Source organism: Somniosus microcephalus, chromosome 3 (genome assembly GCF_052327205.1).
Source record: "Somniosus microcephalus isolate GS21.2 chromosome 3, FLI_Smic_1.0, whole genome shotgun sequence".
NCBI classification, from domain to species: domain Eukaryota; kingdom Metazoa; phylum Chordata; class Chondrichthyes; order Squaliformes; family Somniosidae; genus Somniosus; species Somniosus microcephalus.
In genome coordinates, this window is record NC_140989.1 from 91,671,708 (window position 1) to 91,693,506 (window position 21,799).

Here is a 21,799-nt window from a genome sequence, read left to right on the forward strand (position 1 = left end):
AACAAAAGTTAAGAATGACGGTGGAAATCAAATTTTCATTGCACATGCAATGTGAAGAGTCAATTTTTCTAATTTAGGGAGAAACCAACTGTGTCTATGCTTGCAAACAGGAACGGAAAAGGTCAAGAGACAAAACAACAAATGTCACATCTCTGAGGGAGGTCATCCTATCTTTTCCTAGGAACACTGCACAAACTTCTGCATTATGTAGAAATTAATAATATATTTGATCATAATATTTTAGTAAGAAGTTAAAATCATAGATGTTATTAATGATGTTTAAAAAAAGCCTACAAATTTTGTGGCTAAAATTAAATGTGTTTTTGCATAAAGAACTAATTTTAAAAGAGTTCAAATAGACAGCCATAAAATATATGTTCCAGTTGTATCAGCAATATGCTGCTGGCCTTTTGGGTTGAGCAAAATAATCCGTCATACTGATGCTTGAAAAAACAAGGAAATGAGTTTCCTCGTGATAGATTATATTACATTGCACTAATTCACGCTACAGTAGACTTGCCTTACTATGGCAGACAGGTAGATTTACCACTGGACAGCACATCAGTAACAAACAAACTCGATGATTACATTTTATGATGATAAAAATGCCTCAAAAATCATGAACCAGTGACAAATAATCAACCAAATATATGGTTGGCATTTACTTTCTATTAATGTGCTGCTTTATTTCAGCATGAATAAAATTACCTCCAAATTGAAAGCTCTAAAAGTCAGATTTGTAATGTACAACCTTCCTGATGAAAACTTACCATTGGAAGAAAGAAAAAATGAAAAGATTTGAAATTTAATTAGATAATATTTATTACAGTCATTAATCATTATTATTTGAGCAAAATATTTACTATGATTAGTTGAAGAGTCATCGCATGCAAGTTTTCACTCATGATAATAGATTAGTGCGCGTCATCTGCTGCTGTCATAAAGCAAGCAAAAACCGTTCCTATTTTTGAAATAAATTTAGCTCAAAAAGATATAATGAAACAAATATTAACTGCAGCTTTCAAGACAAGATTGATAAGCTGCTGCTCTCGAGTTACAGAAGCACAACATAGGTTTAATCTTGAACTCTGGCCTTTGCAACACTCTCTCCATCACTCCTAGAACCTCTATCACAATAGTTTACTAGCACAGCTCTCAACTGCTGTAAATATTTGTATAATTTAAAGCAGGTTTTATGTAAAATAATCCCAGCACAAGATTAGTCTATATCTGTATCATTTTTTGTGCAATTGCTAAAATGTGAACCTCCACAAGTACAGGTACATAGAAACTGCTGTCATTTCACACACAATAAAATTATGTCTACATTTTCCCCTTTAACTGTTACAATGCATCTAGTCTGTAAATAAAAATAACTTTCCCCATTATTTCATATGCCTCAGTTAGATTTATCCTCCCTAGCACAAAGTGGTACTTCTGGGCCTGCTGTCTCAAGCTGCTTTTGTGGTGGTTGCTTCGGACCCAAACTAGTGCTTGGTGGGACCATCGAGGTGAAGTTTGGAGCAGATATTTTTTAAAGTCCTTTTTATACAATGTCCTAAGATAATGCATGTCAATCTTCCAAGGCTGTTCAAAAACATTTGGAATTATCCCTTCGTCTTCCTTGGGGTCTGAGAACTAGTCTTCTATCTTCCTTAATAACAACAGAAAATGCTGGACCTAATCTAGAGCCTTCTTTTGTCTCCACTAGTCCTATCACCATCTCGTCTCATTTTGAATACCTCTTAATGTCTCTTCTCTTCTTTTGTTCTGTCCCAGCCCTGCCTTTCGATCTATTTCATTTCCTTTCCAGTTTTGAAAAAGGGTTAGACCCGAAACGTCGACTCTATTTTCTCTCCACGGATGTTGCCTGGCCTGCTGAGTTTTTCCAGCATTTTCTGTTGTTATTTTGGATTTCCAGCATCTGCAGTATTTTGCTATCCTTCTATCTTCCTTCATGCATGGGGTGGGGAAGTAAGATATTGAATTTGGAATACTGGACAACAGTAGTTCAAACTATCTGGGGTTTATATCTTCATTGTATTTTTGAATATCTTAAAAATAAATATATTACTTTCCCCTTTTTTTAAAAAAAGACAAAATATACAGATTAGTGGGTTTAGTTTCTGCCATGCGCTTTTTTACAATAATAAACTTCTCTCTCTGCCATTTTAATGCAGTCATTCCCAATCTATTTTGATAGGTTAATGACTGCATTAAACAGCACAGATAAAACTTTAACATGAACAGATTAATCAGTGGTGCTAAATAAATCAAACCCCTAAGCCTTTGACAAAATTAAGCTGGGGTTAGTCTTCGCTGCAAGATTCTTAAAATAAATCCTAAAATAGACTGAAATACACATAACCACATTCTTTAAATGCTGGAGGCTTGAAAAGAAAACACTGCTACCTGCCCGCTAATGTGTTCCTGGCTGGAGTTCTTTTTTGTAAGAAAATGGTGAGGAATTTTTTTTACAATGTGCACTACATATCCATGTTCCTTTGATGGTGAATCTGCTTATGTCATGCTCCAGGTAACTAGCACTGCTTAATCTTCTAGTGACAAAGACTATTTAATGGTCATGAAAATATAACCCCAACTGGTATTTACAGGGGGATTAAGCTGTAATAGCTGAAAAAACTTTCTGAAGGAGATCATGAAAGCAGCAGACAAGGCCTCTGTTCAGAGTAGAGAACCAATCGCTACAAATTTTCTCAGGGCTGTGGCAAATGATGAGACACCCATCAAAATTCCTGCTGATCCAAGGAGCCTGGATGTCAGCAAGATACCAGCATCCAAGTCAAGTGGAGCCAACAGGTGTCCCCCTGGCCTGAGTGTTAGCCTGGAATACCCCAGAAGATTACAGGCTGGCACAATAAAATCATCCCTCTTATAAAGAGGGCTGGTTTCTAGAGTTTTTGGCATCTTCACCCGCTTCTCGAGTGGCTATCCTGGGACCACGGTTTGCATCCTACCTTCCAGTGGGCATCCAAGATGCACCAATACTGACCTGGGCTCTGGCCTGGTTTATTAAAATAACCTGACACTGGATACTCCAGCAGAATCAGGGTCAAGTCCAGGTCTGCCACTGGAGCATAAATTCTGCTCTACCATAGTTACCATGTGGAGTGGGAGTCAGGAATTTTGTCCCCAGGAATTTTTTCCCCCACACTTCTCATTGGCAAACTATTCCTCAGTTTATCATCAACAGCATCTCAGGAATGAGTTTTGATTCTTCAATACATATTATTCTTTTGATAATTACTTCTGTTAATGTTTTTATTCTTAGATCATTTTACAGACACCAAAAAATACATAAAACACACAGTGTAGAAGGTGCATAACATATCTTGTATTTGGAGGTTGGGATGGAAAAATAATTGTTCAAGTAACACCACCCATTCCAATGGAAAAAAATGTAAAGGTCAGATATTGGATTGGGAATGCTGCTTGAATTAGAAAATGTTGTTACGATAGAAAAAAATAACTGCAATATCTAGAAATGTCTTAGTATGTTATTGGTCTGCAACATTAAACTGCTTAGTACAATATTAACAAGCCCATTAAAGGGTTACTTCTATATGTAAGTTGTCATTTACAAATCAATTCTACACTCTGGCACACAAAGTATTCCATAGGGAGTAATTAAAATACTGGCCTGCTCCCTACAATTAGTCTTGGATGTGATATCCATTACCAAATGAAGCTTGCAGATAATGTAATAACCTTGCATGCTCAAGCTCATTACTGTAGTTAAATACAAACAAAGCTGGAATTATAATATTCCAACCAATGTATCTATTTCTGTATTGCCATTTCAACTATAAAGAAGACATTTGTAGCTTATTCTAAAATAACAATTAGGTGTATCTCTGAACTTACCAAGTTTCACTAAGCAGGTCCACAGGATTCAATCCAGCCAATAACAGGTGAGGTAACCACTGCTTATACTGGTGTTCTGATAATAATCCATACTTTGCAATGTCAGCCAAATGACTGCCCGATGGCAATAAGTAACCCTGTTGCAGAAGAAACTGCAGCAAATGGAAGCTCTGATATTGCAGACAATGACAATAATGGAGACCTGTTACAACAGCTCCAGCTTTAAGGAGGATGTAAACAATTACAAAAAATCTGAGGAATAAGATAAATAAGAATAATTAGTCTGGTTCCCTGAACCATATAACACAGGTTGATTTTTTTTTTGGAACATATAATCCTCATACTTTATCAGTTAAGCTATTTTCCAAGGTTGATTAAAAATGAATAAATGTATGCACATACAATCATTTTACATATGCACATCAAACTAAACAAATGGCACAATTGGCCTGATTTGCCAGCTGCCATGATGTAGCTTATGGCAACTTTTCTTTTTAATTTTGGCTGTGCAACAGCGAAAAGAAATGACACTATCGTAAACTGTTCAATATCTTTATCAATATATCTAAAGCATTAACTTTGACAATATAGCCCTTTAGCTCACATGGAGAACATATTGCAAAAGACTACTAATCAATTCAACTATAAATGAAAAATAAGTTAATGAAAAGATAAATTTCCCCTATAACAAACATTAAATGCTATGGAGAACACAAATAACCTCCTAGTGATGCCGGGGAACATAGGGTCTGATGAAAGGGAGGAACTGAAAGAAATCAGTATTTGTAGGGAAATGGTGTTAGGGAAATTGATGGGATTGAAGGCCGATAAATCCAGGGCCTGATAATCTACATCCTAGGGTATTAAGGAAGTGGCCCTAGAAATAGTAGATGCATTGCTGATCATCTTCCAACATTCGATGGAATCTGGAACAGTACCCATGGATTGGAGGGTAGCTAATGTTACCCCACTATTCAAAAAAGGTGGTAGAGAGAAAACGGGGAATTACAGACTGTAAGCCTGACATCGGTAGTGGGGAAAATGCCAGAGTCCATTATAAAAGATATAATAGCAGAGCACTTGGAAAAGTGACAGGATCAGACAAAGTCAACATGGATTTACAAAAGGTAAATCGTGTTGGACTAATCTACTGGAATTTTTTGAGGATGTAACTGGTAAAATAGATAAGGGAGAACCAGTGGATGTGGTGTATTTGGACTTTCAAAAGGCTTTCGATAAGGTCCCGCATAAGAGATTAGCATGTAAAGTTAAGGCACATGGGATTGGGGGCAAGGTATTGACTTGGATAGAGAACTGGCTGGCAGACAGAAAGCAAAGAGTTGGAACAAACGGGTCTTTTTCCGAGTGGCAGGCAGTGACTAGTGGGGTACCGCAGGGATCGGTCCTTGGACCCCAGCTATTCACAATATATATTAATGATCTAGACAAGGGAACTAGATGTAATATCTCCAAATTTGCAGACAACACAAAGCTGAGTGGGCGTGTGTGCTATGAGGAGGATGCTGAGAAACACCAGGATGATTTGGACAGGTTGGGTGATTGGGCAAAAGCATGGCAGATGCAGTAGAACGTGGATAAATGTGAGGTTATCCACTTTGGTGACAAAAACAGGAAGGCAGATTATTATCTGAATGGCAATAGATTGGGAGAAGGGGAAGTGCAACGAGACCTGGGTGTCCTTGTGCACCAGTCGCTGAAGGTAAGCATGCAGGTGCAGCAGGCGGTTAAGGCGGCAAATGGTGTGTTCGCCTTCGTAGTGAGAGGGTTTGAGTACAGGAACAAGGATGTCTTGCTGCAGTTGTACAGGGCCTTGGTGAGACCACATCTTGAGTATTGTGTGCAGTTTTAGTCGCCTTATCTGAGGAAGGATGTTCTTGCCATGGAAGGAGTTCAGCGAAGATTTACCAGGCTGATACCTGGGATGGCAGGAATGATGTATGAGGAGAGATTGGGTCGATTGGGCTTATACTCACTGGAGTTTAGAAGAATGAGAGGGGATCTCATTGAAACTTATAAAATTCTGACAGGACTGGACAGACTAGATGCAGGAAGGATGTTCCCGATGGTCGGGGAGTCCAGAACCAGGGGTCACAGTCTAAGGATAAGGGGTAAGCCATTTAGGACAGAAATGAGGAGGAATTTCTTCACCCAGAGAGTAGTGAACCTGTGGAATTCTCTACCACAGAAGGCAGTAGAGGCCAATTCATTAAATATATTTAAGAAGGAGTTGGATGTATTTCTTAAGGCTAAAGGGATCAAGGGATAAGGGGAGAAAGCAGGGACCGGGTACTGAATTTGGATGATCAGCCATGACCGCATTGAATGGCGGAGCAGGCTCGAGGGGCCGAATGGCCTACTCCTGCTCCTATCTTCTATGTTTCTATATTACAAAACTTGGAAGTTAGATTTTGTGATGCCCCTGAAGAAGATATCTTTAAGAAATAAAGTTACATTTGCAAATGAGATAACAGATTTCCTCTAATTTGACTTGTATAAGATTTACTTCTAAAATGTTTCTGTAATATACACTTACTGGACACGTATAAATATTAAAGATTAAACTATTGACAGGAGAGCTCCTTCAAAAGGGCATTTAAATTACAAACATACAAAATTGCAGGCAGGAAAAGACTAGCTGTTCCATAAGAACACAAGAATTAGGAGCAGGAGTAGGCCATCGGCCCCCCGAGCCTGCTCTGCCATTCAATGAGATCATGGCTGATCTTCCACCTCAATTCCACTTTCCTGCCCGATCCCCATATCCCTTGATTCTCCTGGAGTCCAAAAATCTATCCATCTCAGCCTTGAATATACTCTGAGTATATTCAAGTGCTTTGGGGCAGAGAATTCCAAAGATTCAAAACCCTCGGAGTGAAGAAATTCCTCCTCATCTCAGTCTTAAATGACTGGCCGCTTATCCTGAGACTATGCCCCCTAGTTCTAGACACTCCAGTCAGGGGAAACAACTGCTCAGCGTCTACCTTGTCAATCCCCCTCAGAATCTTCTGTTTCAATGAGATTGCCTCTCATTCTTCTAAACTCCAAAGGAGTATAGGCCCAATCTACGCAATCTCTCCTCATAGGACAACCTTCTCATCCCAGGGATCAAGCTTGCCCCACATCTCACGATGGTTGGAGCATCTTGACTATACACTTCCCACCCCACTCCCTGCAGCCATGTAATCTCCTGGGAGAGGCAAAAACCCAGGGCCAATAAGGGAAAAAAATTAAAATTAAAAATTGCCACAGAACTTTCTCCAAAATGCATTTAAGGGGAAGCTAGATAAACACGAGGGAGAAAGGAATAGAAGGTTATGCTGATAGGATTAGATAAAGTAGGGTAGGAGGAGGCTCGTGTGGAGCATAAATATCGGCATGGACCAGTTGGGCCGAATGTCCCGTTTTTATGCTGTACACTCTATGTAATTCTATGGCTTCTTCACGCCATTAATTAGCAGCATACAGCAATTTGAGTTTTTTCATTGCCACCTCTCCTTGGATGGTAGCCGAAGTTATTTCCAATTCTGATATACAATAACATTTCTGTATCAATTAAGAATGGGTGTTCAGGTTTTGATGGAAAAAGCTGAAAAAATTCTGGGTTTTTGATGTCTAAACTTCAACAATGGAGAGCAGAACCAAATCAGAAAAATAGCAGATCACCCAAAGTTCTAATTCTAATTCACAAGCAAAGCTGAAACAGAAGCAAAGTGTCAAATGCTATTTTCTAGCACAGTTCTTTTTTCCCACCTCATTTCATTTCAGTTCTACACAAGTGTCCTTTAAAATCTACACTTTTGAACTTGCAATTCTTGCTTATTTTTCCATTTCAAAAACTTAATTTCAAACCTTGCACTATTATTTTATGAGGCACCTTTGAGCACAGACAATCCACTTTTCTTCTCCTATTCTTAGATGAGGAGCCGTAAAGTAAATTTGATATCACAGAAAAATCCTCTTTTTGCAGAGTTTAAAAAAAATACAAAACACAGCTGCATGTAATTGAATGGTAAAATGAAGAAATTTAAGCCATTTAGTATATTCTCATTTTCTTAATGAAGAGATGTGACAAAAATGTGGTACAACAGTAATGAAATCAGCATTTTAATTAAATCTTTCCAATCAAAATTACTTGGTCTTATGCAGAATATTCCACTACACTAGAACAAATTAAATTCAAAGGACAACGATAATAATGGTAGTGCACAATTTATTATAAAGACTATTATAAACTCAGAAGGCGTATACTATTTTTCAGTAAAACGCTTTCCATTTCAAGGTCGCATATTTTAATTTACAACAAAACACTCTTGTCTTCCTTTCCACTTATTGTGATGCAATTGCTATTTTTCAACATTTTTGCATGGGAAGGATCTTGGTAATTTTGATATTAATGTTACCTTTAAATTAAATAAAGCTCTCATGGGATTAAAATTATCACAGCAGCCAGAGGATAGGAGGAACATGTATCAGAGGAACAACCCAATTTCCCTCAGTGAACCTTCATTATACAGTATATACATATAATAAAGGGCTCCAGGTGCGTTGAGCACCCTCTACAGACAGCTTGCCCTGGATTCCAAGGAGGAGAAGTCTACTGCTGCAGTAGCAGCTGAAAAGCATTAGAGCAGCCATTTTGTGTCTGTTACAATAATGCTCACTGCAATGTTTGAGGCTGGTCTTTCTTCAGGGCACCAAGCCCATAAATTTAAAGATTTCAGTTAAGATGTTACTGTATGTAATCCAGGAAAGGAGGGTCCAGCTTTTGGACTCCAAGGAGTGCATGATCTGGGTCAATGGAAGGAGAGGGACCTGGAAGTGAGTGCCACCTCTGCTCAATAAAAAGTTGAGTTGAAAGCTGAGCTGCATTCCATAGGATGGCATACAGGGTGTATTCATACTTTCTTTTTCTTAAAGGGGAAACGGTCCACAATCAAGACAACACAGTACCATCTTAATCCCCAAGACTTCTTCTGCAAGTTATCAGTTAACCACCTCAAAACCTCCTGCCACTGTAGGAGAAGTAGAAGGCCAAGATTGAAATAGCTCACAAAATTAGGCACTAAAGGGAACCACAGTGGCCTTCAACAGTAAGAAAGTTGTCAGATTTGTTAGCAGCGAGATGTTTTTGTCACTGATGTGTAGGATGATTTAGGGAAAGTGGGGGGGAATGCTTGTACAAAGAGTAGCATACTGATCTCCAAATGGGAGCCTTGGTAGTTGTGTAGGAGTGTTACACATCAACAAGTGACTGAATTGAGTTTGTTGCCAAAAGGGTTCATAATGGCAAGACTCATTTGGCAGTGGCCTTGGGTATTAGTCAGCTGATGCCTTCTCCGATGAACTGTGCTTACAGCTGTAGAGCAGCTAGCACTACTCAGTTCCTGTTTCACGTGGGTGGTGTGGCTTTCTGAAGCATTGTTGAGTCATGGTGAAGTAGCTCAACCTGCATCTGCCAAAAAGGAGGAAGTGGCTAGAGGCCAATAAGGTGCCTGTTCAGCCTGACATCCCTGTGGTGTGCCTCCTGATCCTACTGCTCTTCCTCCTCAAAGCTGTCATACAAGGGAGGCCTAAGGGAGATCCCATTGGTTTCCAAGGTGCAGCCTATAAGGTTAAAACTTAAAACTGTGGTCAAAAATACTTTAAAAATCCTTGTAGACTGTATAAAAAGACTGAAAAGAAATTTAGAAGAAAGTGTTAAAAATCTTAAGAAAACTGTCAAAAAACAAACTTTAAATAATCGACAGTTTATGCAGGAACGGTAGTGTAGTGGTAATGTCACTGGGCTCGTAATCCAGAGGCCTGGACTAATGATCCAGAGACGGAAGTTCAAATCCCACCACAGCAGCTGGGGAATTTAAATACAGTTAGTTAAATAAATTTGGAATAAAAAGCTAGTATCAGTAACGGTAACCATGAAACTATCGGATTGTCGTAAAAACCCATCAAGGTTCACTTATGTCCTTCAGGGAAGGAAATCTGCCGTCCTCACCTGGTCTGGCATATCTGTGACTCCAGACCCACAGCAATGTGGTTGACTCTTAAATGCCCTCTGAAATGGCCTAGCAAGCCACTCCGTTGTACCAAACTGCTACGAGAAACAATAAGAATGAAACTGGACGGACCACCCGGCATCGACCTCGGCTACGGACATGGCAACGGCACACCCAGCCCAGTCAACCCTGCAAAGTCCTCTTCACCAACATCTAGGGACTTGTGCCAAAATTGGGAGAGCTGTCCCACAGACTAGTCAAGCAACAGCCTGACATAGTCATACTCACAGAATCATACCTTTCTGCCAATGTCCCAAACTCCTCTGTCACCATCCCTGGGTAGGACCTGTCCCACCGGCAGGACAGACCCACCAGGGGTGGCGGCACAGTGGTATACAGTCAGGAAGGAGTGGCGCTGGGGGTCCTCAACACTGACTCCAGACCCCATGAAGTCTCATGGCTTCAGGTCAAGCATGGGCAAGGAAACCTCCTGCTGATTACCACCTACCGCCCTCCCTCAGCTGATGAATCAGTATTCCTCCATGTTGAACACCACTTGGAAGAAGCACTGAGATTAGCAAGGGCACAGAATGTACTCTGGGTGAGGGACTTCAAATTCCATCACCAAGAGTGGCTCGGTAGCACCACTACTGACCGAGCTGGCCAAGTCCTGAAGGACATAGCTGCCAGTCTGGGCCTGCGACAGGCGGTGAGAGAACTAACACGAGGGGAAAAACCTACTTGACCTCGTCCTCACCAATCTACCTGTTGCAGATGCATCTGTCCATGACCGTATTGGTAGCAGTGACCACCACACAGTCCTAGCGGAGATGAACTCCCATCTTCACACTGAGGACACGCTCCACCGTGCTAAATGGGATAGATTCAGAACAGATCTAGCAGCTCAAAACTGGGCATCCATGGGGTGCTGTGGGCCAGCCGCAGCAGCAGAATTGTATTCCACTACAATCTGCAACCTCATGGCCTGGCATATTCCTCATCCTACCACTACCATCAAGCCAGGGGACCAACCCTGGCTCAATAAGGAGTGCAGAAGAGCATGCCAGGAGCAGCACCAGGCATACCTAAAAAGGAGGTGCCAACCTGGGGAAGCTGCAACACAGGACTACATGCATGCTAAAAAGCGGAAGCAGCATGTTATAGACAGGGCTAAGCGATCCCACAATCAACGGATCCGATCAAAGCTCTGCAGTCCTGCCACATCCAGTCGTGAATGGTGGTGGACCATTAAATAACTAACGGGAGGAGGAGGTTCCATGAATATCCCCATCCTCAATTATGGTGGAACCCAGCAAAAGACAAGGCTGAAGCGTTTGCAACCATCTTCAGCCAGAAGTGCTGAGTGGATGATACATATCGGCCTACTCCTGAAGTCCCCACCGTCACTGAAGCCACTCTCCAGCCAATTCGATTCACTCCACGTGATATCAAGAAACTGCTGTGTGCACTGGATACAGCAAAGGCTATGGGCCTCGACAACATCCCGGCTATCGTGCTGAAGAATTGGGCTCCAGAACTAACCGCGTCTCTAGCCAAGTTGTTCCAGTACAGCTACAACACTGGCATCTATCAGACAATGTGGAAAACTGCCTAGGTATGTCCTGTCCACAAAGCAGGACAAATCCAATCCGACCAATTACCGCCCCATCAGTCTACTCTCAAACATCAGCAAAGTGATGGAAGGTGTCATTGACAGTGCTATCAAGCGGCACTTACTCACCAATAACCTGCTCACTGATGCCCAGTTTGGGTTCCGCCAAGACCACTCGGCTCCCGACCTCATTACAGCCTTGGTCCAACCATGGACAAAGGAGCTGAATTCCAGAGATGAGGCGAGAGTGACTGCCCTGGACATCAAGGCAGCATTTGACCGAGTGTGGCATCAAGGAGCCCTAGTAAAACTGAAGTCAATGGGAATCGGGGGTAAAACTCTCCACTGGCTGGAGTCATACCTAGCACAAAGGAAGACGATTGTGGTTGTTGGAGGTCAATCACCTCAGCCCCAGGACATCGCTGCAGGAGTTCCTAAGGGCAGTGTCCTAGGCCCAACCATCTTCAGCTGTTTTATCAATTACCTTCCCTCTGTCATAAGGTCAGAAGTGGGGATGTTCACTGATGACTGCGGTGTTCAGCGCCATTCACAAGCAGCCCATGCCCGCATGCAGCAAGACCTGGAAGACATTCAGGCTTGGGCTGATAAGGGGCAAATAACATTCACGCCACACAAGTGCCAGGCAATGACTATCTCCTATAAGTGAGGGTCTAACTACTGCCCTTTGACACTCAACGGCATAACCATCGCCGAATCCCCCATCAATATCCTGGGGCTCACCACTGACCAGAAACTTAACTGGACCAGCCACATAAATATTGTGGCCACAAGAGCAGATCAGAGGCTGGGTATTCTGCAGCTAGTGTCTCACCTTCTGACTCCCCAAAGACTTTCCACCATCTACAAGGGACAAGTCAAGAGTGTGTTAGAATACTCTCCACTTTCCTGGATGAGTGCAGCTGTAACAACACTCAAGGAGCTCGACACCATCCAGGACAAAGCAGCCCACTTGATTAGCACCCCATGCACCACCTTAAACATTCACTCCCTCCACCACCGGCACACCGTGACTGTAGTGTGTACCATCTACAAGATGCACTGCAGCAACTTGCCACGGTTTCTTTGAGAGTACCTCCCAAACCCATGCCACCTAGAAGGACAAAGGCAGCAGGCACATGGGAACACCATCACCTCCAAGTTACACACCATCCTGACTTGGAAATATATCACCGTTCCTTCATCGTAGCTGGGTCAAAATCCGGGCACTCCCTCCCTAACAGCACTATGGGAGTACCTTCACCTCACGGACTGCAGGGGTTCACGAAGGAGGCTCACCACCACCTTCTCAAGGGCAAATAGGGATGGGCAATAAATGCTGGGCTTGCTAGCACGCCCAGATCCGAGGAACGAATTTAAAAAAAGGAATATAGCACAGAAGGCCATTCAGCTCATTGTGCCTGTGCCAGCTCTTTGAAAGAGCGATCCAATTAGTCCCACTACCCAGCTTTTTCCCCCGACAGCCCAGCAAATGTTTCTTTTTCAAGTATTTATCCAATTCCCTTTAGAAAGTTATTATTGAATCTACTTCCGTCACCCTTTCAAGCAGTGCATTCCAAATCATAACAACTTGCTGCGTAAATGTTTTTTTCCTAATATCACCGCTGGTTCTTTTGCCAATTACCATATATCTCTGTCCTCTGATTACTGACCCTTCTGCCACTGGAAACAGTTTCTCCTTATTTACTCTATTGAAACCCTTAATGATTTTGAACACCTCTATCAAATCTCCCCTTAACCTTCGCTGCTCTAAGGAGAACAACCCCAGTTTCTCTCTCCTTTCCACATAACTGAAGTCTTTCATCCCTGGTACCATTCTAGTAATTCTCCTCTGCACCCTCTCTATAGCCTTGACATCCTTCCTAAAGTGTGGTGCCCAGAGTTGGACACAATACTCCAGCTGGGGCCTAACCAGTGCTTTCTAGAGGTTTAGCATAACTTTCTTGCTTTTCTACTCTATGCCTCTATTTATAAAGCCAAGTGTCCCATATGTCTTTTTAACAGCCTTCTTAAGTTGTCCTTCCACCTTCAAAGACTTGTGTGCCTACAGCCCCAGGTTTCTTTGTTTCTGCACCCCCTTTAAAACTATAGAAGATAGGAGCAGGAGTAGGCCATTCGGCCCCTCGAGCCTGTTCCGCCATTTAATGAGATCATGGCGGATCATCCAAATTCAGTACCCTGTCCCTGCTTTCTCACCATATCCCTTGATCCCTTTAGCCTTAAGAAATATATCTAACTCCTTCTTGAATATATTTAATGAATTGGCCTCAACTGCCTTCTGTGGTAGAGAATTCCACAGGTTCACCACTCTCTGGGTGAAGAAATTCCTTCGCATCTCAGTCCTAAATGGCTTACCCCTTATCCTTAGACTGTGACCCCTGGTTCTGGACTCCCCCGCCATCGGGAACATCCTTCCTGCATCTAGTCTGTCTAGTCCTATTAGAATTTTATAAGTTTCAATGAGATCCCCTCTCATTCTTCTAAACGTCTAGCGAATACAAGCCCAATCGACCCAATCTCTCTTCATGCGTCATTCCTGCCATCCCAGGAATCAGTCTGATGAATCTTCACTGCACTCTCTCCATGGCAAGAACACCCTTCCTCAGATAAGGTGACCAAAACTGCACACAATACTCAAGGTGTGGTCGCACCAAGGTCCTGTACAACTGCAGCAAGACATCCTTGCTCCTGTACTCGAATCCTCTCGCTATGAAGGCCAACATACCATTTGCCTTCTTAACCGCCTGCTGCACCTGCATGCTCACCTTCAGCAACTGGTGCACAAGGGCACCCAGGTCTTGTTGCACTTCCCCTTTTCCCAATCTATTGCCTTCAGATAATAATTTGTCTTCCTGTTTTTGCCACCAAAGTGGATAACCTCGCATTTATCCACATTATACTGCATCTGCCATGCATCTGCCCAATTACCCAACCTGTCCAAATCATACTGGAGTTTCTCTGCATCATCTTCACAGCACACACGCCCACCCAGCTTTGTGTCGTCTGCAAACTTGGAGATATTACATCTAATTCCCTTGTCTAGATCATTAAATATATATTGTGAATAGCTGGGGTCCTAGCACCGATCCCTGCGGTACCCCACTAGTCACTGCCTGCCACTCGGAAAAAGACCCGTTTATTCCAACTCTTTGCTTCCTGTCTACCAACCAGTTCTCTATCCAAGTCAGTACCTTACCCCCAATCCCATATGCTTTAACTTTGCACGCTAATCTCTTATGCGGGACCTTATCGAAAGCCTGCTGAAAGACCAAATACACCACATCCACTGGTTCTCCCTTATCTATACTACCAGTTACATCCTCAAAAAATTCCAGTAGATTAGTCAAGCATGACGTACCTTTTGTAAATCCATGTTGACTTTGCCGTTCCAAGTGCTCTGCTATTACATCTTTTATAATGGACTCTAGCATTTTCCCCACTACCGAGGTCAGGCTTACTGGTCTTTAATTCCCAGTTTTCTCTCTACCACCTTTTTTAAATAGTGGGGTTACATTAGCTATCCTCCAATCCATGGGAACTGTTCCAAAGTCTATAGAATTTTGGAAGATGACCAGCAATGCATCTACTATTTCCACGGCCACTTCCTTAAGTACCCTAGGATGTAGATTATTAGGCCCTGGGGATTTATCGGCCTTCATTCCCGTCAATTTCCCTAACACCATTTCCCTACAAATACTGATTTCATTCAATTCCTCCCTCTCATTACACCCCATGTTCCCCGACATCTCTGGGAGGTTATTTGTGTCCTCCTTTGTGAAGACAGAACCAAAGTATGTATTTAATTGGTCTGCCATTTCTTTGTTCCCCATTATAAATTCCCCTGATTCGGACTGCAAGGGACCTACGCTTGACTTCACCAATCTTTTTCTCTTCACATATCTATAGAAGCTTTTACAGTCAGTTTTTTATGTTCCCTGCAAGCTTACTCTCATAATCTATTTCCCCCCCTTAATTAATCCCTTTGTCCTCCTTTGCTGAATCCTAAACTGCACCCAATCCTCAGGTTTGCTGCTTTTTCTGGCCAAATTATATGTCCTCTCCTTGGATCTTATGCTATCTCTAATTTCCCTTGTTAGACAGGTTGAGTCACCTTTTTTGTTTTATTTTTACACCAAACAGGGATGAACAAATTCTGTAGTTCATCCATGCGATCTTTAAATGTTTGTCATTGCCTATTCACCGTCAACCCTTTGTAACGTTCCCCAATCCATCCTAGCCAACGCGAGCCTCATATCATCGTAGTTTCCTTTATTTAAATTCAGGACCCTAGTCTCTGAGTCAACTACTTCACTCTCCATCTTAATGAAGAATTCTATCATATTATGATCGCTCCTCCCCAAGGGACCTCGCACAACAAGATTGCTAATTAATCCTTTCTCATTACATAATACCCAGTCTAAGATGGTCTGATCTCTAGTTGGTTCCTTGACATATTGGTCCAGGAAACCATCCCGTATACTCTCTAGGAATTCCTCCTCCACAGTATTGTTACTAATTTGGTTAGCCCAATCTATATGTAGATTAAAGTCACCCATGATGACCGCTGTGCTCTTATTGCACGCGTCTCTAATTTCCCGTTTAATGCCATCCCCAACCTCAGCATTTCTGTTTGGGGGTCTGTATACAACTCCCACTAACGTTTTCTGCCCCATGGTATTTCTCAGCTCTGCCCATACAGATTCCACATCATCAGAGCTAATATCCTTCCTTACTATTGTGTAAATCTCCTCTTTAACCAGCAATGCTACCCCAACTCCTTTTCCTTTTTTCCTGTCCCTCCTGAATATTGAATACCCCTGGATGTTGAATTTCCAGCCTTAGTCACCCTGGAGCCATGTCTCTGTAATCTCAATTATATCATATCCGTTTACATCTATTTGCGCAGCTAATTCATCCACCTTATTACGAATGCTCCTCGCATTAAGACACAAAGCCTTCAGGCTTGATTTTTTAACACTCTTAGTCCTTTCAGAATTATTATTTACTGTAGCCCGGTTTGATTTACACCCTCGATTTCTCTGCCTTCCACTTTTGCTTTTCTCCTTCCTGTCTTTTGTTTCTATCCTTGCTTCCCTTTCCTCTGTCTCCCTGCACAGGTTCCCAACCCCCTGTCATTTTAGTTTAAACCCTCCCCAACAACACTAGCAAACACTCCTCCTAGGACATCGGTCCCGGTCCCGGTCCCGCCCAGGTGCAAACCGTCCAGTTTGTACTGGTCCCACCTCCCCCAGAACCAGTTCCAATGTTCCAGGAATTTGAATCCCTCCCCCTTGCACATTCCTCTAGCCATGTATTCATCTGAAATATCCTTCTATTTCTACTCTGACTAGCACGTGGCACTGGTAGCAATCCTGAGATTACTACCTTTGAGGTCCTATTTTTTAATTTACCTCCTAACTCCCTATATTCAGCTTTTAGAACCTCATCCCGTTTTTTACCTATATCGTTGGTACCTATATGCACCACGGCAACTGGCTGTTCACCCTCCCCCCTCCAGAATGCCCTGCAGCCGCCCCGAGACATCCTTTTAGTACCATTTAGTTCATATTGCCTCTCCTCATTCTTCCTACCAAATCACGTCACACTTCCCTGCATTAAATTTCATCTGTCATGTGACTGTCCATTTCACCTGTCCGTCCATGTCCTCCTGAAGTCTGTTACTATCCTCCTCATTGGTTACTAAATTTCCTAGCTTTGTATCATCTGCAAACTTTGTAATTTTGCCCTGTATACCCAAGTCCAGGTCATTAATATACATCAAAAAGAGCAGTGGTCCCAACACCGACCCCCGGGGGACACCACTGCACACTTCCCTCCAGTCTGAAAAACAATTGTTCACCATTACTCTCTGCTTTCTGTTCCTCAGCCAATTTTGTGTCCATGCAGCCCCCCATGGTCTTCAATTTTGCTAACAAGTCTATCATATGGTACATTATTGGTAAAAACAGTGGTGAGGCTATCAGTGCTCGCCGTTATTAAAGTGTAAATTCGACAGCAACTTCCGGTGACCACACATAGAAATCATAGAAATTTACGGCACAGAAAAAGGCCATTTGACTTATTTTGTCCGTGCCGGCCAAAAAAGAGCTATCCAGCCGAATCCCACTTTCCAGCTCTTGGTCTGTAGCCTTGTAGGTTACGGCACTTCAAGTGCATATCCAAGTACTTTTTAAATGTGAAGAACGTTTCCACCTCTACCACCCTTTCAGGCAGTGAGTTCCAGACCCCCATCACCCCCTTCTGGGTGAAAAAAGTAATCAACTCCCCTCTAATCCTTCTACCTATTACTTTAAATCTATGCCCCATGGTTATTGACCTCTCTGTTAGGGGAAATAGGAAATAGGTCCTTCCTATCCACTCTATCTAGGCCCCTCACAATTTTATACACCTCAATCAAGTCTCCCCTCAGCCTCCACTGTTCCAAAGAAAACAACCCCAGCCTATCCAATCTTTCCTCATAGCTAAAATTCTCCAGTCCTGGCAACATCCTCGTAAATCTCCTCTGTATCCTCTCTAGTGCAATCACATCTTTCCTGTAATGTGGTGACCAGAACTGTACACAGTACTCTAGCTGAGGCCCAACTAGTGTTTTGTACAGTTCAAGCATAATCTCCCTGCTCTTATATTCTATGCCTCAGCTAATAAAGGAAAGTATTCCGTATGCCTTCTTAACCACCTTATCTACCTGTCCTGCTATCTTCGGGGACCTGTGGACATGCACTCCAAGGTCCCTCTGTTCCTCTACACTTTTCAGTACCCTACCATTTATTGTGTATTCCCTTGACTTGTTAGCCCTCCCCAAATGGCTTACCGCACACTTCTACGGATTGAATTCCATTTTCCACTTTTCTGCCCACCTGACCAGTCCATTGATATCTTCCTGCAATCTACAGCTATCTTCCTCACAATCAACCACACGGCTAATTTTTGTATCATCTGCAAACTTCTTAATCATGCCCCCTACATTGAAGTCTAACTCATTGATGTATACCACAAAAAACAAGGACCTAGCACTGAGCCCTGTGGAATCCCACTGGAAAGGGCTTTCCAGTCACAAAAACACCCTTCGACCATTACCCTTTTCTTCCTGCCATGCAGCTCATTTTGGATCCAACTTGCCACTTTCCCTTGGATCCCATGGGCTTTTACTTTTCTGACCAGTCTGTCATGTGAGACCTTGTCAAAAGCCTTGCTAAAATCCATGTAGACTACATCAAACGTACTACCCTCATCAACCCTCCTGGTTACCTCCTCAAAAAATTCAATCAAGTTAGTCAGACACAACCTTCCCTTAACAAATCCATGCTGACTGTCCTCGATTAATCAGTGCCTTTCTAAATGATGATAAATACTGTCCCTCAGAATGTTTTCCAACAATTTGACCACCACCGAGGTTAAGCTGACTGGCCTATAATTACTCGGTCTATCCCTTTCTCCCTTTTTGAACAAAGTTAGCAGTCCTCCAATACCACACCTGTAGCCAGAGAGGATAAAAAAAATGGTCAGAGCCTCTGCTATTTCCTCCCTTACTTCTCTTAACAGCCTGGAATACATTTCATTCGGGCCTGGTGATTTATCTACATTCAAAGATGCTAAACGCCTTAATACTTCCTCTCTCACTATGTTTATCTCATCTAATATTTCACACTCCTCCTCAACTACAAGGTCTGCATCATCCCTCTCTTTTGTGAAGACAGACACAAAGTATTCATTAAGAACCATACCCACGTCTTTTGCCTCCACACACAAGCTTCCTTTTTGGTCTCTAAGAGGCCCTACTCTTTCTTTAGTTATCCTCTTGCTCTTCATGTATTTATAAAACAACTTTGGGTTTTCCTTGATTTTATTTGCCAATAATTTTTCATACTCTCTCTTTACTTTCCTAATTTCCTTTGTAATTTCAGCCCTGCACTTTCTATTCTCCTCTAGGCTTTCCTGTAGTATTTAGCTCTCAGTATTTGGCATAAGCTTCCCTTTTTTCCCTTATCCTACCCTGTATGCCCCTTGACATCCAGTGGGCTCTAGATTTGGGAGTCCCACCTTTTTTCTTTGTGGGAACATATTTACTCTGAACCCCCACTATCTCCTCCTGGAATGCCTTCTGCTGCTCTAACACAGTTTATCTTCAAGTAGCTGTTTCTAGTCCACTTTTGCTAAATCACATCTCAGCTCAGTAAAATTGGCATTTCCCCAATCGAGAACTTTTACTCCTGATCTATCTTTGTCCTTTTCTATAACTACGCTAACATGCGCAATTAAACGGGGAAATCAGGAAGTTACTGTCCGAGTTGCCCTGCTCCTCCAGGAGCTTCGCTATACTTATTTTTCGAGGGGGTGACTAGGTGGGTGGATGAGGGAAATGCTGTGGATGTGGTTTACATGGACTTCAGTAAAGCTTTTGACAAAGTCCCGCATAGGAGACTGGTCAAGAAGGCAAGAGCCCATGGGATCCAGGGTGCCTTGGCGCGTTGGATCCTAAACTGGCTGAGTGGCAGGAGGCAGAGGGTGATGGTCGAAGGTTGCTTTTGTGACTGGAAGCCTGTGTCCAGTGGGGTACCTCAGGGATCGGTGCTGGGTCCCTTGTTGTTTGTGATCTACATAAATGATTTGGATGAGAATGTAAAAGGTATGAGCAGTAAGTTCGCAGATGACACGAAAATTGGTGGGGTGGTAAATTGCGAGGAGGAAAGCCTCAGGCTACAGGACGATATAAACGGGTTGGTCAGATGGGCGGAAAAGTGGCAAATGGAATTTAACCCTGAAAAGTGCGAGGTGATGCATTTTGGACGGACAAATAAGGCAAGGGAATACACAATGAGTGGTAGGACCCTAGGAAGTACAGAGGGTCAGAGGGACCTTGGTGTACATGTACATAGATCCCTGAAGGCAGCGGAACAGGTAGATAAGGTGGTTAAAAAGGCATATGGGATACTTGCCTTCATTAGCCGAGGCATAGAATATAAGAGCAGGGAGGTTATGATGGAGCTGTACAAAACGCTGGTGAGGCCACAGCTGGAGTACTGTGTGCAGTTCTGGTCGCCTCACTATAGGAAGGATGTGATTGCTTTGGAGAGGGTGCAGAGAAGATTCACCAGGATGTTACCTGGGATGGAGCGCCTCAGCTATGAAGAGAGGCTGGACAGGCTGGGGTTGTTTTCCTTGGAGCAAAGAAGGCTGAGGGGGGACCTGATTGAGGTGTACAAAATGATGAGGGGCATAGATAGGGTAGATAAAGAGGAACTTTTCCCCTTAGTAGGGGGGTCAATAACAAGGGGGCATAGATTCAGGGTAAGGGGCAGGAGATTTAGAGGGGATTTGAGGAGGAACTTCTTCACCCAGAGGGTGGTTGGAATGTGGAACTCAATGCCTGAAAGGGTGGTAGAGGCAGGAACCCTCACAACATTCAAGAAGCATTTGGATGAGCACTTGAAATGCCATTGCATACAAGGCTATGGACCAAATGCTGGAAAATGGGATTAGACTGGACAGGGATGGATGGGCGGCGCAGACACGATGGGCCGAAGGGCCTCTTTCTGTGCTGTAAAACTCTATGACTCTATGACTTATATCTCGCCGAGAGACTCAGCATTAAAACACATGGAACAGCATGAAGTTGCTGCACTTACATGATATATATCCACTAAACTCGCCAGAAAAAGTTAGGGCTTGTCCATTCTAGTGTAAGCAAATATTTAATGCAGTGATAAGTCTCATTTACAACAACAACAACTTGTATTTATACAGCACCTTTAACGTTGTAAAATGTTCCAAGGCGCTTCACAGGAGTGTTATAAGACAAAAAATTTGACACCGAGTCACATAAGGAGAAATTTGGGCAGGTGACCAAAAGCTAGGTCAAAGAGGTAGGTTTTAAGGAGAGTCTTAAAGGAAGAAAGAGAGGCGGAGAGGTTTAGGCAGGGAATTCCAGAGCTTAGGGCCTAGGCAACAGAAGGCACAGCCACCAATGGTTGAGCGATTATAATCAGGGATTCTCAAGAGGGCAGAATTAGAAGAGCGCAGATATCTCGGGGGGTTGTAGGGCTTAAGGAGATTACAGAGATAGGGAGGGTCGAGGCCATGGAGGGATTTGAAAACAAGGATGAGAATTTTGAAATCGAGGCGTTGCTTAATCGGGAGCCAATGTAGGCCAGCGAGCATGGGGTGATGGGTGAACGGGACTTGGTGCGAGTTAGGACACAGGCAGCCGAGTTTTGGATCACCTCATGTTTACGTAGGGTAGAATGTGAGA

The 21,799-nt window shown here is 42.9% G+C and overlaps 1 protein-coding gene across 6 annotated transcripts in view; it reads right to left on the minus strand.

The window, feature by feature from the left end:
- The window catches only part of asb3 (ankyrin repeat and SOCS box containing 3), a 95,572-nt gene that overhangs the window by 19,382 nt on the left and 54,391 nt on the right, over positions 1 to 21,799 (minus strand). For all 6 annotated transcript variants that reach the window (XR_015077505.1, XM_085981324.1, XM_085981326.1 and 3 more), the window contains exon 8: positions 3,886 to 4,137. Coding sequence is in view for 5 of the 6 variants with exons in the window: in XM_085981324.1 (XP_085837450.1) it covers positions 3,886 to 4,137 (252 nt within the window). In the remaining variant the exon portion in view is untranslated. The remainder of the gene's footprint in view (positions 1 to 3,885; positions 4,138 to 21,799) is intronic.